We start from the raw sequence: 18,352 nt of genomic DNA, 5'->3' as shown, positions 1-18,352 counted from the left end.
GACCACCACGTCGTGACCACCACGTGACCACCACGTGGTGGTCACGGCGTGGTCACGTGGTGGTCACACCTTGGTGGTAACGGCGTGGTCACGTGGTGGTCACGTGGTGGTTGCGACGTGGTAGTCACCACGTGGTGGTCACGACGTGGTGGTCACGTGGTGGTCACGATGTGACCACCACGTGCGCCCGTGGAATGCGCTCTTTCAGCATTGGACGCGATTTTGTCACGGGGTGGCTCTGCCTTGCTGCTGCTGCTGTAGCCGGCGCAGGCTTGACCTGTGGGTTACGAGTCTGTTCACTTGTTTTGTGTTTGTTTAAAGGGGGTGAGATGTTAACTACCTCCCCTGGTGTGCAAGGACGTTGTGGGTTCGATCCCGACCTTGACGATGCCTGCCACTGTAAATTTGGAGTCTGCGTGTCTCTCTCTGTCCCTTGCAGTGATATGTTAACTACCTCGCCTGGTCTACAGGAGGTCGTGGGTTCGATTACCCTGAGATATGTTAACTACCTCGCCTGGTCTACAGGAGGTCGTGGGTTTGATTAGCCTGAGAGATGTTAACTACCTCGCCTGGTATACAGCAGGCTTCAGGGGTCCGATCCCGACCCTGAAGATGCCTACCGCTGTATGTTTGGAGTCTGTTTCTCATTCTTTCATCATCATCACGGTGGCTAGGAGATGTTTACTACCTCGCCTGGTCTACAGGAGGTCGTGGGTTTGATTAGATTGAGAGATATTAACTACCTCGCCTGGCATACAGGAGGTCGTGGGTTTGATTAGCCTGAGAGATGTTAACTACCTCGCCTGGTCTACAGGAGGTCGTGGGTTCGATCCCGACCCTCTCGATGCCTGCCGCTGTATGTTTGGAGCCTGCGTCTGTCTTTCTCTCTCTCTCCCTGTGGTGAGGCCACTCCGAGTTGAGTCTGGCACGGGGGCACGGGTGGCTGTGGCTTGTTGCTGTAGCCGGAGCAGGCTTCCCCGTGTTAAGATATTCAAATTCCCGATAGGTGTGATACCTTTTGCAAAGAGTGAAGTCTGCATTAACCACGCACACTTTAAGCGCTCATTTGCGCTCAAAGTGTTTTTTCACTTTAAGCGTGTTTTATTTTTCTAATCACCGCTTGTTTCCGTGTAAAGCGAGGAATTATTTTCTGTTTTTATCGGTCGCCCTCTTGGAGTTATTCTCAACCGCAAATGATAGCGGCCTCAGCGAAGCGGCCACCGTGGCGATGCTTTCGCTTTATGCGACAAACGCTCACAACGCCTGCGTCGAGAAATAAAAACCGGGCCAAAAGCGAACGACGCTTTAAGTTTGTCGCTTCAAGAGGTTTTTTTCTTCCCCTCCTCCTTAACGACCACCACGAAGGGTGATTTTTATTGTCGATCACATGGCCTTATTCTCAAAAGTTGACCTCTCGTATGCACTGATGTTGTCATCACCGCTTGCAGGGAACGGAGCCGGGAGCAGTGTGGGACGTCAGCACTTCGGCGCATTTATGCCGAACTACAGGCGGATGGTCGACGCGCTTGTGGTGGACTTCGTCAGCTACAACAGCAGCGCTCAGGTCACCGTCTCGGTCCCCGCGGTGAACTTCTCGCAGGCCGTCCTCCTGCCATGATGATCCCTGGGCAGGAACTGGGAATAGAATATTACGTAGTCGCTCCTGTGTCTGGTGTCATAACCCGGAACGAATTTGCAATAATCAGTCCCTACAACAACGTGACGGTGCAGATTATTTTGAGCGGAAATGTTACATTCAACGGTGTGACGTACTCCAACGAACTGAACATCACTCTACAAGAGAACGAGGTCGTGCAGTTCCAAGGATCCTCTCTGACTGGGACCAGGGTACTTTCGAGTCAACCTGTGGCCGTGTTCAGTGGAGATCGGTTCATCGCTGTTCATACTTATTACAATTTTGTGACAGAGCAGCTCTTGCCAGTATCGCAGTGGGGCTCCTCTTACCTGGTCTTCCCTGTGTCCATCAAGTCAACAGACGACAGCGTCATCATCACCTCGCCTACGAGCGCGAGCGTCAGTGTCAATGTCAGTGTCGGTGGGAATTTCACAACCTACACGTTGACCAATTATGGACACATCAGCGTATCTGTATATGCAAACCAGACTTTGTCTATAAACTCATCTGTAAACGTAGGGGTCATGTACATTTGCCAGGGTGGGTCTACAACTCTAGGGTATTCCATGGACCCATTCCAGATGAGCATCATACCGACCAGCAAGTTCTCTAACAAGTACCTATTTGCGACTCAACCAGATTTTATAAACATTTTAATCGTGATCGCCAAGGATGCGGACAAATGTGGGATCGTCATCAACAACGGGACACTGTGCGATAAGATCCAGTGGGTCCGGACAAACGACCTCCAGTTCGTGGCCGGGGAGCTGAAACTGGGACTTGGGAATCAGCAGTTCCTGGTGGAACACGCGACTCAGACGTTCGGGCTCTACCTCTATGGGGTGGCATCCTACGACTCATTTGGCTACGTCCTCAGCTACGGCAACCTAAGAGGTAACTAAACGCTGAGAAATTTGTAACGAGATCAGCCAGACTCGTAGCATCGCAAATCTAACTTCTACTACTACTACGATTATTATTATTATTCCACTAACATAGACGTCGCCGTTACAACCCCCACCACCACCCTCGCGAATGCCCCTCCTCAATTGTGACCTCGCCCACATTTGATTGGCTTCCTGTTACCGTGGTGCGATGAAGTCAAAACGTTCTTGCCATTACAGCCCCTCCCCCCCCCCCCCCTGGTGGATGGGCTCATTTTGTGCACAACTGAAGTTCTCCCTAATATAAGTTATTTTCATCTTTGGTTCTTTCGGTAAAGTCACGTAGAATGAGAATAAAATTATAAATTGATAAAATAAAATAACACAATAATATTCTCACGACGTTTCGGCCACAACACAAGCGGCCTTCATCAGGTGAAGGGACGAGACTGTCTGGTAGGACAGCGCTGGAGTGAAAGAGCCACGTTCAGATCACGACCTTTAAGCTGTGTGAGAGGAAACAAAGCGCCTTGACAAAGGAATTAGCATATAATTTAGCATCTCATTCTACGTGACTTTACCGAAAGAACCAAAGAAGATGAATCATTGCAGTCACGAAAGCTTTAAATCGATAAGTTATTTTGGTTAGAACGCGTAAATATATAAACGTGTCATTAAAACCCACCACTACCCGATACAGCCAACTGGTAGGGGTTGTCACGGAAACAGAACGTGGCCAATTCGTCACCAGTACAGCACACCGGTGTGTTGGTGAGCCAAGCCACAACATTTACAATACGCCATCTAACAAAAAAACAACTCTATTATGGATGATTTTGGTCGCGAAAACCCACGTGTTAAAGCAACTGATGTTGTGTGAGGGGCAGAGGAGGCGCCTGCTGTGACTCGTCCACTTGGCTTGAGTATTTAATTGAGAAACTGGAATGCGCTGATGGCGGCTTCTCACATTTTGGCCTCGCACGGAGACCCAAAGATGTCCAGATACCCACAGACTCCCACAGAGACTCACAGACTCACATGGAGACCCCAGAGACGTACAGATACTCACGGACTCCCAACCATACCCCCAAAGACCCAGAGACCGATACAAACATATAGACCGATGATGAAACTAAACTGAAATTGCATTTTTTGCTAAACGCGTTTTCGGTTGCATCGCGTAACTAGAAACGTGCCTTCTAACGCGTCACCACGCGACAGCTGTCGCCTGATGAAGCTGGTTGTAATTATTGGCGAAACGTCGAACTCCGATTGTAAACATTGTGGATTTGCTCTCCGACATAGCGGTTAGTGGTGTACTCATATACTACATGATACACTGCACTATACACTGCACTATACACTGCACTATACACGGCACTATACACGACACTATATACTGCACTATACACTACACTACACTATACACTACACTATACAGTACACTATACACTAGTGCTGTATTAGTAACGAATTGGCACGTTCTGTTTATGTGACACTAAAAACTTTACTGATTGGCTGTGTCGGACGGTGGCGGGTTTAACAACACACTTATGGATTTACTCTCCAACACACCGGTGTGCTGTACCATTTTACTTCACTATACACTACACTATACACTACACTACACACTGCACTATACACCATACTACATACCATACTGGTGCTGTATTAGTAACGAATTAGCCACTTTCTGTTCAGTGACACTAATCTCCGTACTAAAAAAACAACACCCTGGATGATATTTGCTCGCTCACGAAAGCGTTACCGACGCGTCAAACCTAACGCGGTTTATTCCCCCCCCCACCCCCCACCCCCGTCCGCTCCTGCCTCCCCTTCTTCCTCCTAACCCGCATCGAGCACGAGGCATCTCAACTCCCCACCCCACCCCCCGCGCTATCTTCAATGGATCGGTCTCAACACTCCCGCACCTCTCCCCTCCCCCCAAGCATCGTCCGTCTCACCACCCCACTTCCACACCGCCCGCTCAACGCGCACCGTCTCACCACCCCGCCCCCCGCCCCCCCCCGCCGCCCTCGCTTCCTCGTTCCCCGCACGCTCGAACCTTCCGAGGGGTCTCACACTTTTCGCGCCTCAACTTCCGCGGCCCCGGGTGGGGTGGAGAGGATTTCTGTACGCGAGCCCGGCCCCCCCCCTTTAGCGGGGGCCGGGCTCGCGACGCTAACGCCCGACCGCGTGGCGCCGGTGAAGTTCCGCCGCCGCTTGCCGCTCTCTGTCCGCGTCGGACGCGATTTGGTCGCTGGTGAAACTGGCACCGGGGTGGCTCTGCCTTGCTGCTGCTGCTGCTGCTGTAGCCGGTGCAGGCTTGACCCGTGGATAGGGCGTTTGTGTAACACCAAGTCCTCTACCGATGGGACCTTTTCGTTTGTGCCGGTATCAAAGCGACACAAAGGTAAGTTTGGGTTTTCATAATTTTTTTCTGGCATTAGCAAAACACGAGGTGCGCTAAGATTTTTTTAACGCCAAATAGGTGATACATTTTGCAAGGAGTGAAGTCTGCATTAACTACGCACGTACTCTTTGGTTCTATTCGGTAAAGTCACCACGTAGGTAAAAATAAAATAACAAAAAATCACGACGTTTCGGCCACAATACAAGTGGCTTTCATCAGGTGAAGGGACTGGACTGTCCAGAGGACAGCGTTGGAGTGAAGACAGCCATGCCCAGGTCGCGTCCTTTAAGCTGTGTGGGAGGAAACAAAAAACGCCTTGACAAAGGAATTTGCATAACAATGATGTACTGGACCGGCACGGTGGGGGGGGGGGAGGTTACATAATGTTGGTGTGAAAGGAAAATAAGCTGCTGTGAAATTTTGGAATACCACCACTTGAGAAATAAAAACCCCGCTAAAAGCGAATGACGCTGAAAGTTTGTCGCTTCAAGAGGTTGTTTTTTTCCCCTCCTGCTTAACGACCACCATGAAGGTGATTTTTTGTAATGTCGATCTCGTTGCCTTGTTCTCAAAAGTTGAACTCTCTCGCTTGCCCTGATGTTGTCGTCACCGCTCGCAGGGAACGGAGCCGGGAGCAGTGTGGGACGTCAGTTCTTCGGCGCATTTATGCAGAACTACGTGGAGGTAGTCGACGCGCTTGTGGTGGACTTCGCCAGCTACGACAGCAGCACTCAGGTCACCATCTCGGTCCCTGCGGTGAACTTCTCGCAGGCCGTCCTCCTGCCTCCCTTCTCCGTCGGCAATGTATCCATCCCGGTAACGGCAGAGATCGCAGAGAACGGCATCGTCACCAACAAGGTCGTGTCCGTTCGTTCCGACAGTGACATCTCAGTGTGGGGCATGTCCAAACGATCTGCAACAACCGATGGGTTCATGATGATCCCTGAGCAAGAGCTGGGAACAGAATATTACGTAGTCGCTCCTGTGTCTGGTTCGTCAACGAACGAATTCGCGATAGTCAGTCCCTACAACAACGTGATGGTGCAGATTATCTTGAGCGGAAATGTTATTTTCAACGGTGTGACGTACTCCAACAATCTGAACATCACTCTACAAGAGGACCAAGTCGTGCAGTTCCAAGGATCCGCTCTAACTGGGACCAGGGTACTTTCGAGTCAACCTGTGGCCGTGTTCAGTGGAGATCGGTGCATCGCAGTCCACACAGCCTGCAATTTTGTGACAGAGCAGCTCTTGCCAGTACGGCAGTGGGGCTCCTCTTACCTGGTCTTCCCTGTGTCCATCAAGTCAACAAATGACAGCGTCATCATCACCTCGCCTTCAAGCGCGAGCATCAGAGTCAATGTCAGTGTCGATGGGAATTTCACAACCTACACGTTGACCAATTATGGTCGCATCAGCGTTCCTATATATGCAAACCAGACTTTGTCTATAAACTCATCTGTGAACGTAGGGGTCATGTACATTTGCCAGGGTGGGTCTACAACTCTAGGGTATTCCATGGATCCGTTCCAGATGAACATCATACCGACCAGCAAGTTCTCTAACATGTACCTGTTTGCGACTCAACCAGATTTTATAAACATTTTAATCGTGATCGTCAAGGATGCGGACAAATGTGGGATCGTCATCAACAACAAGACACTGTGCGATAAGATCCAGTGGGTCCGGACAAGCGACCTCCAGTTCGTGGCCGGGGAGCTGAACCTGGGACTTGGGAATCAGCAGTTCCGTGTGGAACACGCGACTCAGACGTTTGGGCTCTACCTCTACGGGGTGGCATCCTATGACTCATTTGGCTACGTCCTTGGCTACGGCAACCTAAGAGGTAACTAAATGCTGAGCATTTGAAACACGATCAGCCAGACTTGTAGCAAATCTAACTTCTACGATTATTATTCCACTAACAAACACGACGCCGTTACAACCCCCACCACCACCCTCGCGAACGCCGCTCCCCAATTGTGACCTCGCCCACATTTGATTGGCTTCCTGTTACCGTGGTGTGAAGACGTCACGATGCCTGTGCCATTACAGCTCCTCCCCCCCTGGTGGATGGGCTGAGTCTGTGCACAACTCAAGTTGTGGGCTGGGCAGAGGCGGCGTCCGCTGTGACTCATCCACTTGGATTGAGTATTTAATTGACAGCGGCTTCTCCCGTTATGGCCTCGCATGGAGACCCAGAGATGTACAGATACCCATGGACGTCCACAGTGACCCATAGACTCCCACAGATACCCACAGACTCCTACAGAGACCCATAGACTTACAAAGAGACCAAGAGATGTACAGATACCCATGGACGTGAACAGTGACCCTCAGACTCCCACAGATACCCACAGACTCCTACGGAGATCCATAGACTTACAAAGAGACCAAGAGATGTACAGATACCCATGGACGTCCACAGTGACCCACAGACTCCCACAGATACCCACAGACTCCTACAGAGACCAATAGACTTACAAAGAGACCAAGAGATGTACAGATACCCATGGACTTCCACTGAGACGCACAAACTCGTACAGATACCCACATACTAATACAGGGACCCATGGACCTACAAAGAGACCCAGAGATATACAGATACCCATGGACTTCCACAGAGATGCACAGACTCCCACAGATACCCACAGACTCCTACAGAGACCCATAGACTTACAAAGAGACCAAGAGATGTACAGATACCCATGGACGTCCACAGTGACCCACAGACTCCCACAGATACCCACAGACTCTCACAGAGACCCATGGACCTACCAAGAGACCCAGAGATATACAGATACCAATGGACTTCCACTGAGACCCACAGACTCGTACAGATACCCACAGACTAATACAGGGACCCATGGACCTACCAAGAGACCCAGAGATATACAGATACCCATGGACTTCCACAGAGACCCACAGACTCCCACAGATACCCAACAGACTCCTACAGAGACCCATAGACTTCCAAAGAGACCAAGAGATGTACAGACACCCATGGACGTCCACTGAGATGCACAGACTCGTACAGATACCCACAGACTAATACAGAGGCCCATGGACCTACAAAGAGCCCCAGAGATATACAGATACCCATGGACTTCCACTTAGACCCACACACTCGTACAGATACCCACAGACTAATACAGGGACCCATGGACCTACCAAGAGACCCAGAGATATACAGATACCCATGGACGTCCACAGTGACCCACAGACTTCCACAGAGACCCACAGACTTCTCTTCTTCCTCCACGCGTTTGTCCCACTCCACGTGGGGGCGTTCCTCCGCTCTCCTTGCCGACCTCCACGCCGCCCTGTTCCTGCGCTATCTCTTTCCGCTCCTTGGTTCACCACCACCACCACCACATCACACCCACCACATCACACCCACCACATCACACCCACCACATCACACCACCACATCACACCACCACATCACACCACCACATCACACCACCACATCACACCACTACATCACACCCACCACATCGCACCCACCACATCACACCACTACATCACACCCACCACATCACACCCACCACATCACATCCACCACATCACACCACTACATCCCACCACATCACACCACCACTACATCACACCACCACTACATCACACCACCACTACATCACACCACCACATCACACCACCACATTGCACTCACCACATCACACCACCACATCACACCACTACATCACACCACCACATCACACCCACCACATCACACCACCACATCACACCCACCACATCACAACCACCACATCACACCACCACATCACACCCACCACATCACACCCACCACAACACACCCACCACATCGCACCCACCACCGCATCGCACTCACATCACACCACTACATCACACCACCGCATCGCACTCACCACATCGCACTCACCACATCACACCATACCACATCACACCACTACATCACACCACCACATCACACCACCACCACATCGCACTCACCACATCACACCACCACATCACAGCCACCACATCACACCCACCACATCACACCACCACATCACACCACCACCACATCGCACTCACCACATCACACCACTACATCACACCATACCACATCACACCACTACATCACACCACCACATCACACCCACCACATCACACCACCACATCACACCACCACATCGCACTCACCACATCGCACTCACCACATCACACCATACCACATCACACCACCACCACATCACACTGTAGACGCAGCTTTCCTGAACCAAAAAAATAAGCTACGCCTTAACTTGTGGGAGCAAAAAAGCCTGACGCGTGTTTGAGGTGTCTTAAGTCAAACTGTTTCCTTATTGCTTAGTTGCACAAAAACGAGCGTTTTCTAAAGTTAAATCATCGCCTGTTCACGTACTGTGCAACCTCGTCGCACGGACAAAAGACTGCATCCACTCGCTCACCACGGCCCTTCTTGTAGCTCCCCGTTTATACTGTACAAACCGGAAGTGACGTCATGGGTTCAACCAACGGAGCGTCTAACCGCAGGGGGGTTTCTACACAGATGGGATATTCCAAATGAAATATAACCAGTCCGTCAACAAATGTGTGACGGATGTACATCAAATGTATACACAGAAATAATACGCTCACTTTCTGTCTTTTGACTCTTACACGCACCACCAAATCGCATCCACCACATCACACCACTACATCACACCCACCACATCACACCACTACATCACACCACCACGTCACACCACTACATCACACCACTACATCACACCACCACATCACACCACATCACACCACCACATCACACCATCACACCACCACATCACACCCACCACATCACACCACTACATCACACCACTACATCACACCACCACATCACACCCACTACATCACACCACTACATCACACCACTACATCACACCACTACATCACACCCACCACATCGCACCCACCACATCACACCCACCACATCACACCACTACATCACACCCACCACATCACACCACTACATCGCCCCCCCCCCCTCCCGCACCTCTTCTTCTGCCTTTCTTCCTCGCGATCCCCTTTCCATCAACTCGCATCGCTCGCCAGCCTCCAACCCACGCCATGTCCCTGTCGCCTCTCCCGCACGACCGAACCACACACAGAGCCCGTCGCTCTCTCCCTCTGTAGTGTAGTTTATAGTGTAGTGTAAAGTGTAGGGTGGTGTATAGTAGTGTAGTGTAAAGTGTAGGGTGGTGTATAGTAGTGTGGTGTATAGTAGAGTGGTGTAGTGTATAGTAGTGGGATGTATAGTGTAGTGTAAAGTGTAGGGTGGTGTATAGTAGTGTAGTGCATAGTGTAGTGTATAGTGTAGTGTATAGTGTAGTGTATAGTAGTGTGATGTATAGTGTAGTGTATAGTAGTGTAGTGTATAGTGTAGTGTATAGTAGTGTGGTGTATAGTAGTGTAGTGTATAGTGTAGTGTATAGTGTAGTGTATAGTAGTGTAGTGTATAGTAGTGTAGTGTATAGTGTAGTGTATAGTGTAGTGTATAGTGTAGTGTATAGTAGTGTAGTGTATAGTGTAGTGTATAGTGTATAGTGTAGTGTATAGTAGTGTGGTGTATAGTGTAGTGTATAGTGTAGTGTATAGTAGTGTAGTGTATAGTAGTGTAGTGTATAGTAGTGTAGTGTATAGTAGTGTATAGTGTAGTGTATAGTGTAGTGTATAGTAGTGTAGTGTATAGTAGTCCATTGTATAGTGTAGTGTATAGTAGTGTAGTGTATAGTAGTGTAGTGTATAGTGTAGTGTATAGTGTAGTGTATAGTAGTGTAGTGTATAGTGTAGTGTATAGTAGTCTAGCAAACAGTAGTGTAGTGTATAGTAGTGTAGCATATAGTAGTGTGGTGTATAGTAGTGTAGTGTATAGTAGTGTAGTGTATTGTAGTGTAGTGTATAGTGTAGTGTATAGTAGTGTCATGTATAGTGTAGTGTATAGTAGTGTAGTGTATAGTAGTGTAGCGTATAGTAGTGTGGTGTATAGTAGTGTAGTGTATAGTGTAGTGTATAGTAGTGTAGTGTATAGTAGTGTAGTGTATAGTGTAGTGTATAGTAGTGTAGCGTATAGTAGTGTGGTGTATAGTAGTGTAGTGTATAGTGTAGTGTATAGTAGTGTAGTGTATAGTAGTGTGGTGTATAGAAGTGTAGTGTATAGTGTAGTGTATAGTAGTGTAGTGTATAGTAGTGTGTTGTATAGTAGTGTAGTATATAGTGTAGTGTATAGTAGTGTAGTGTATAGTAGTGTATAGTAGTGTAGTGTATAGTAGTGTGGTGTATAGTAGTCTAGCAAATAGTAGTGTAGTGTATAGTAGTGTAGCAAATAGTAGTGTAGTATATAGTAGTGTCGTGTATAGTGTAGTGTATAGTGTAGTGTATAGTGTAGTGGAAAGTAGTGAAGTGTATAGTGTAGTGTATAGTAGTGTATTGTATAGTAGTGATGTGTATAGTGTAGTGTATAGTGTTGTGTATAGTGTAGTGTATAGCAGTGATGTGTATAGTGTAGTGTATAATAGTGTGGTGTATAGTAGTCTAGCAAATAGTAGTGTAGTGCACAGTAGTCTAGCAAATAGTAGTATAGTGTATAGTAGTGTCGTGTATAGTGTAGTGTATAGTGTAGTGTATAGTGTAGTGTATAGTGTAGTGGAAAGTAGTGAAGTGTATAGTGTAGTATATAGCAGTGATGTGTATAGTGTAGTGTATAGTAGTGTCGTGTATAGTGTAGTGTATAGTGTAGTGTATAGCAGTGATGTGTATAGTGTAGTGTATAGTCGTCTAGTGTATTGTCGTGTAGTGTATAGTGCAGCGTATATTAGTGACATGTATATTGTAGCGCGGTGTATAGTAGTGTATACTATAGTAGTAATGTGTATAGTGTAGTGTATAGTAGTGTATAGTAGTGTAGTGTATAGTGTATAGTGTAGTGTACAGTGTAGTGTATAGTGTAGCGTATATTACTGACGTGTACATTGTAGCGCGGTGTATAGCAGTGTATAGTGTGTAGCATCAACACATCTCTTGGTGACTCCGTGGTCCTCCGCCCCGCTTCCCCCCCTTTGACGATTCGTCCGGTGAAAGTAACTAAAGAGTGGCCCGCGATGCCCTAGGCGGAGTCTGTCGCATCAACCCATCCGGCGCGAGCGGCACCGTCCGATTCGCCGATTTGCTCGCGAGGCCCAACGTCGGTGACTGCCTCTGGACCATAACCGGCGGGCCGGGTACGGCCGTGATCCTTCGCTTCCAGACGTTCAGGTAAGCGGCGGTTGTGGGGGGAAGGGAGGGAAGGGAAGGGAGGGGATGTATAGGTGCACTCACTCTGGCCCACAGGTTCGCAACCACGCGTCACGAAACGCTTCGGGCTGTTAAGAGTCCGCTCCGCCGATGAGCACGGATGTCCCTCGTACACGACGGCGGTGGAGGTTCAACACAACGTACACGTGTGCTCATGCTAGAGGGGGCGTAAGTGCGAACGTCGGGTTCACACCTAGTAGGCTTTCCTCGCCAATGTCATCCATATTCTTGGTTCTTTCGGTAAAGTCACCACCACGTTAGATAGGGAAACAATAAAATATTGAAACTATAAAACAATAAAATTGTTATTCTTGGTTCTTTCGGTAAAGTCACCACCACGTTAGATAGGGAAACAATAAAATAATAAAAATATTAAACAATACAATTATTATTCTTGGTTCTTTCGGTAAAGTCACCACATATAGAAGGGAAACGATAAAATAATAAAAATATGAAACAATAAAATTATTATACTTGGTTCTTTCGGTAAAGTCACCACGTAGAAGGGAAACAATAAAATAATAAAAATATAAAACAATAAAATTATTATTCTTGGTTCTTTCGGTAAAGTCACCACGTAGAAGGGAAACAATAAAATAATAAAAATATGAAACAATCAAATTATTGTTCTTGGTTCTTTCGGTAAAGTCACCACGTTAGATAGGGAAACAATAAAATAATAAAAATATAAAACAATAAAATTGTTATACTTGGTTCTTTCGGTAAAGTCACCACGTTAGATAGGGAAACAATAAAATAATAAAAATATAAAACAATAAAATTATTATTCTTGGTTCTTTCGGTAAAGTCACCACATATAGAAGGGAAACGATAAAATAATAAAAATATGAAACAATAAAATTATTGTTCTTGGTTCTTTCGGTAAAGTCACCACGTTAGATAGGGAAACAATAAAATAATAAAAATATAAAACAATAAAATTATTATTCTTGGTTCTTTCGGTAAAGTCACCACGTAGAAGGGAAACAATAAAATAATAAAAATATGAAACAATAAAATTATTATTCTTGGTTCTTTCGGTAAAGTCACCACGTTAGATAGGGAAACAATAAAATAATAAAAATATAAAACAATAAAATTATTCTTGGTTATTTCGGTAAAGTCACCACGTTAGATAGGAAAACAATAAAATAATAAAAATATAAAACAATAAAATTATTAATCTTAGTTCTTTCGGTAAAGTCACCACCACGTAGAAGGGAAACAATAAAATAATAAAAATATGAAACAATAAAATTATTATACCTGGTTCTTTCGGTAAAGTCACCACGTAGAAGGGAAACAATAAAATATTAAAAATATAAAACAATAAAATTATTATTCTTGGTTCTTTCGGTAAAGTCACCACGTATAGAAGGGAAACAATAAAATAATAAAAATATTAAACAATAAAATTATTATTCTTGGTTCTTTCGGTAAAGTCACCACGTAGAAGGGAAACAATAAAATAATAAAAATATAAAACAATAAAATTATTATTCTTGGTTCTTTCGGTAAAGTCACCACGTATAGAAGGGAAGCAATAAAATAATAAAAATATTAAACAATAAAATTATTATTCTTGGTTCTTTTGGTAAAGTCACCACGTAGAAGGGAAACAATAAAATAATAAAAATATGAAACAATAAAATTATTATTCTTGGTTCTTTCAGTAAAGTCACCACGTTAGATAGGGAAACAATAAAATAATAAAAATATTAAACAATACAATTATTATTCTTGGTTCTTTCGGTAAAGTCACCACGTATAGAAAGGAAACAATAAAATAATAAAAATATAAAACAATAAAATTATTATTCTTGGTTCTTTCGGTAAAGTCACCACATATAGAAGGGAAACAATAAAATAATACAAATATTAAACAATAAAATTATTATTCTTGGTTCTTTCGGTAAAGTGGAGGTAAACTAATAAAAATATTAAACAATAAAATTATTATTATTGGTTCTTTCGGTAAAGTCACCACATATAGAAGGGAAACAATAAAATAATAAAAATATGAAACAATAAAATTATTATTCTTGGTTCTTTGGGTAAAGTCACCACGTTAGATAGGAAAACAATAAAATAATAAAAATATAAAACAATAAAATTATTATACTTGTTTCTTTCGGTAAAGTCACCACGTTAGATAGGGAAACAATAAAATAAAAAATATATAAAACAATACAATTATTATTCTTGGTTCTTTCGGTAAAGTCACCACGTTAGATAGGAAAACAATAAAATAATAAAAATATAAAACAATAAAATTATTATTCTTAGTTCTTTCGGTAAAGTCACCACGTATAGAAGGGAAACAATAAAATAATACAAATATGAAACAATAAAATTATTATACTTGGTTCTTTCGGTAAAGTCACCACGTAGAAGGGAAACAATAAAATATTAAAAATATAAAACAATAAAATTATTATTCTTGGTTCTTTCGGTAAAGTCACCACGTATAGAAGGGAAACAATAAAATAATAAAAATATGAAACAATAAAATGATTATACTTGGTTCTTTCGGTAAAGTCACCACGTATAGAAGGGAAACAATGAAATCATAAAAATATATAACAAGAAAATTTTCACGACGTTTCGACTGCAACACAAGCAATCTTTTATCCGTATGGTCACGAACCTTTCGTGGTTTCTCTCACGACGAGGTCATTCGTGCCGAATCTTTGACGCTCGCTCGTCCTCACAGTTTTGAAGGGTTTGCGGTCGTAACGGGAGCTCTGCTCAACGTAAAGCGTGGGTTTGACCCTTTCCGGCAATGCAGCTGCGGTTGCGTTAAGACGTTAAAACACCAAACAGACGCGTGCTGCAAGGAATCACGTGCTGCATTAGCCACGTATGCTTGTGGTGAACATGCTCTGGTAGTGTATGATGATGATGATGACGCGTTGTCTCCGAAACTGATTGGTCCACGTCACCAGAGACGGCTTTCTTTTAGAGCCTAGTCGCAAACGGCGCTAGATCAGAGGACGGCAAAAAGGCGACCAGCACAAAGACAATGCCACTATCAATGGAATTGAGAGCTCGGGGTGAAAGCAGCTGATTCACGGGAACGTCCTTGCCACTAGCAAAATACAAGAATACGTTTGACCCTGTCTGGCAATAAAACGACTGCGTTTAGATGTTAAAAAAAAAACCACCAAACAGAAAACTTTTTGCCAGGAATAATGTTACTGCGTTAGCCGCTTTCGCGACCAATATTATTCATGATAAAGGTTTTTGTTGGGTTAGATCGCGTTATTTATAAATGTGTCGTAACCCTCCACCACCCGACACGGCCAATCAGCAAAACCAAGTGTCACGTTGACAAAAGACAAAATAGTTCACTACTTTAGCCCACCGGTGTGTCGAAGAGTGAATCCACAACATTTACAGTTTGAGTTGTACTGCGACGTTTCGCTGGTGATTTACATCCAGCATCATCGGGCAAATTCGCCGCCAGAATGGTAAAGCCCTCTCCACTTGCTCCCGGTCTTAAATAGACCAGCAGCAGGGTGACGTCATCATTTAACTCATTCAGGTGCAGTGATTAGAGGCTGAGGAGGGGGGAGGTGGTATTGTAATCATATAAACTAAAACATGCTCTGGTAGTATATGATGATGATGATGACGCATTGTCTTTGAAACTGATTGGCCCACAACACCAGAGACGGCTTTCCTTAGAGCCGAGTCTCAAACGGCGCCAGACCAGGGGACGACGCCGAAAGGCGACCAGTGCCAGGACAATGCCACCGTCGGGGGCGTGTCACAGCAGCAGCTGTCCGCTGTCCACTCTCCGCTGTCCGCTGTCCACTCTCCGCTGTCCGCTGTCCGCTGTCCACTCTCCGCTGTCCGCTGTCCACTCTCCGCTGTCCGCTGTCCGCTGTCCGCTGTCCGCGCGAAGTCTGCAGGCGGGTGCCGAGGTCGTCTATGTCTACGACGGGCCGTCCGTGGACTCGCCGCTCCTGGGGAAGTACGCCGGCGACGGAGTCCCAGCTCCCATCATCTCGTCCTCCAACGCCTTGTCCGTGAGGGCCACGTACGACACGCGGGGAATCGCCGGCAACTTCAGCGCGTTTTACAGGGGTGAGTTTAATTTGTCTGTCTGTCTGTTTGTTTGTTTGTTTGTCTGTCTGTTTGTTTGTCTGTTTGTCTGTCTGTTTGTCTGCCTGTCTGTCTGTTTGTTTGTTTGTCTGTCTGTTTGTTTGTCTGTCTGTCTGTCTGTTTGTCTGTCTGTCTGTTTGTGTGTCTGTTTGTGTGTCTGTCTGTTTGTCTGTGTGTCTGTCTGTCTGTCTTGCTGCGATGACGCTGCGAGGCCCCTCGCTTGACTCGTTGAGCGCTCCCACGTGGCGGCGAGACTCCGGCGGGACTCACGAGAGGGCCGAGGCTTCCGTTCCGCGTCGCTGCGCCAGGGGGTGGGGTGGGAGGAGAGGCTCGGCCACCTTCCGATGTTAGTTGATGTTTTGGGCTCTCTGATTTTACATTAACCGGTTTCATTTCTCACCCTAACACGGCCGCTGAGCTCACCGAGCTCGAGGTTTTGTTTTTTTTTGCTTTGCGGTCCTCCATTAACGTGCTGATCTCTCACAGGAACACACCAATATGTCACATTAACATGCCAATATGTCACGTTAACATGCCAATCGCTCACATTAACATGCCAATCTCTCACAATAACAAGCCAATATCTGACATTAACGTGCCAATATCTCACACTAACATGCCAATATCTCACGTTAACACACCAATATCTCACATTAACGTGCCAATATCTCACACTAACGTACCGATCTCTCACAGGAACACACCAATATGTCACATTAACATGCCAATATGTCACATTAACACGCCAATATCTGACATTAACGTGCCAATATCTCACACTAACGTGCCGATCTCTCACAGGAACACGCCAATATCTCACATTAACATGCCAATATCTCACATTAACATTCCAATCTCTCACATTAACATGCCAATATCTTACATTAACGTGCCAATATCTCACATTAACACGCCAATATCTCACATTAACACACCAATATCTCACATTAACGTGCCAATATCTCACATTAACATTCAAATCTCTCACATTAACATGCCAATATCTCACATTAACGTGCCAATATCTCACATTAACACGCCAATATCTCACATTAACACACCAATATCTCACATTGACGTGCCAATATCTCACATTAACGTGCCGATCTCTCACAGGAACACGGCCACCTCAGGGTGCCCGCCTTGGACCCCGCTCAACGATCTCACGTCAACTTGCTGACTCTTACCGGGCAGCCCTTTCAGTTTCAGTTTATTTTGGCGTAGCCCTGTGAGCCATTCGGCTCTTGAATCGGAGTGCAACCCCACAACAAACAACAAAGAAAAACAAAAACACGAACATTAAAAACATCTTAAAGTGACTATGTGTGTGACACTGTGCAAAACAGAAAATCCATGGGGAAAAAAAAAAACAGCAAAAATATTCCTGAAAAAAGCACCGTGTACACCACCAACGCCGTGTGAAAAAAATCCCAGTGGGAATGCAAGTCAAACAACAACAACTTTCGATTTAAAGCTTTCGTGACTGCAAGGATTCATCTTCTTTGGTTCCTTCGGTAAAGTCACCACGTAGAATGAGAATAAAATAATAAATTGATCAAATAAAATAACACAGGAAAAATTCTCACGACGTTTCGGGCCACAACACAAGCGGCCTTCATCAGGTGAAGGGACGAGGGACGAGACTGTCTAGAGGATGCTCCAGCGCTGTCCTCCAGACAGTCTCGTCCCTTCACCTGATGAAGGCCGCTTGTGTTGTGGCCGAAACGTCGTGAGAATTTTATTCTGTCATTTTATTTTATCAATTTATTATTTTGTTCTCATTCTACGTGGTGGTGACTTTACCGAAAGAACCAAAGAAGATGAATCCTTGCAGTCACGAATGCCTGAAATCGAAATCATCATCAGGTTATTGCTTCCCTTCTATGTGACTTTACCGAAAGAACCAAAGAAGATGAATCCTTGCAGTCACGAAAGCTTGAAATCGAAATCATCATCAGGTTATTGTTTCCCTTCTACGTGGTGACTTTACCGAAATAA

The 18,352-nt window shown here is 45.5% G+C and overlaps 1 protein-coding gene across 1 annotated transcript; it reads left to right on the top strand.

The window, feature by feature from the left end:
- The first annotated feature begins 1,630 nt into the window (after nt 1-1,630).
- LOC142907332 (IgGFc-binding protein-like) lies at nt 1,631-17,534 on the top strand. The gene is made up of 5 exons (XM_076056743.1): nt 1,631-2,530; nt 5,553-6,779; nt 12,064-12,208; nt 16,155-16,289; nt 17,471-17,534. The coding sequence occupies exons 1-5, from the start codon at nt 2,161-2,163 to the stop codon at nt 17,532-17,534; spliced, it is 1,941 nt and encodes a 646-aa protein (XP_075912858.1). The 5' UTR covers nt 1,631-2,160.
- Nucleotides 17,535-18,352: the final 818 nt, after the last annotated feature.

Source organism: Petromyzon marinus, chromosome 77 (assembly GCF_048934315.1).
Source record: "Petromyzon marinus isolate PM22_M1 ecotype Great Lakes invasive population chromosome 77, UKy_Petmar_22M1.pri1.0, whole genome shotgun sequence".
NCBI lineage: Eukaryota > Metazoa > Chordata > Hyperoartia > Petromyzontiformes > Petromyzontidae > Petromyzon > Petromyzon marinus.
Note: the sequence above shows the minus strand (reverse complement) of the source record. Positions and strands in the feature narration are given on the sequence as shown.

Bases quoted from the DNA above. Each gene is read 5' to 3' on its own strand.
- LOC142907332 (XM_076056743.1), top strand. From the start codon at position 2,161: ATGTACATTTGCCAGGGTGGGTCTACAACTCTAGGGTATTCCATGGAC. The intron at 2,531-5,552 runs GTAACTAAACGC...CACCGCTCGCAG, and splicing joins CAGCTACGGCAACCTAAGAG to GGAACGGAGCCGGGAGCAGT. The intron at 6,780-12,063 runs GTAACTAAATGC...GCGATGCCCTAG, and splicing joins TGGCTACGGCAACCTAAGAG to GCGGAGTCTGTCGCATCAAC.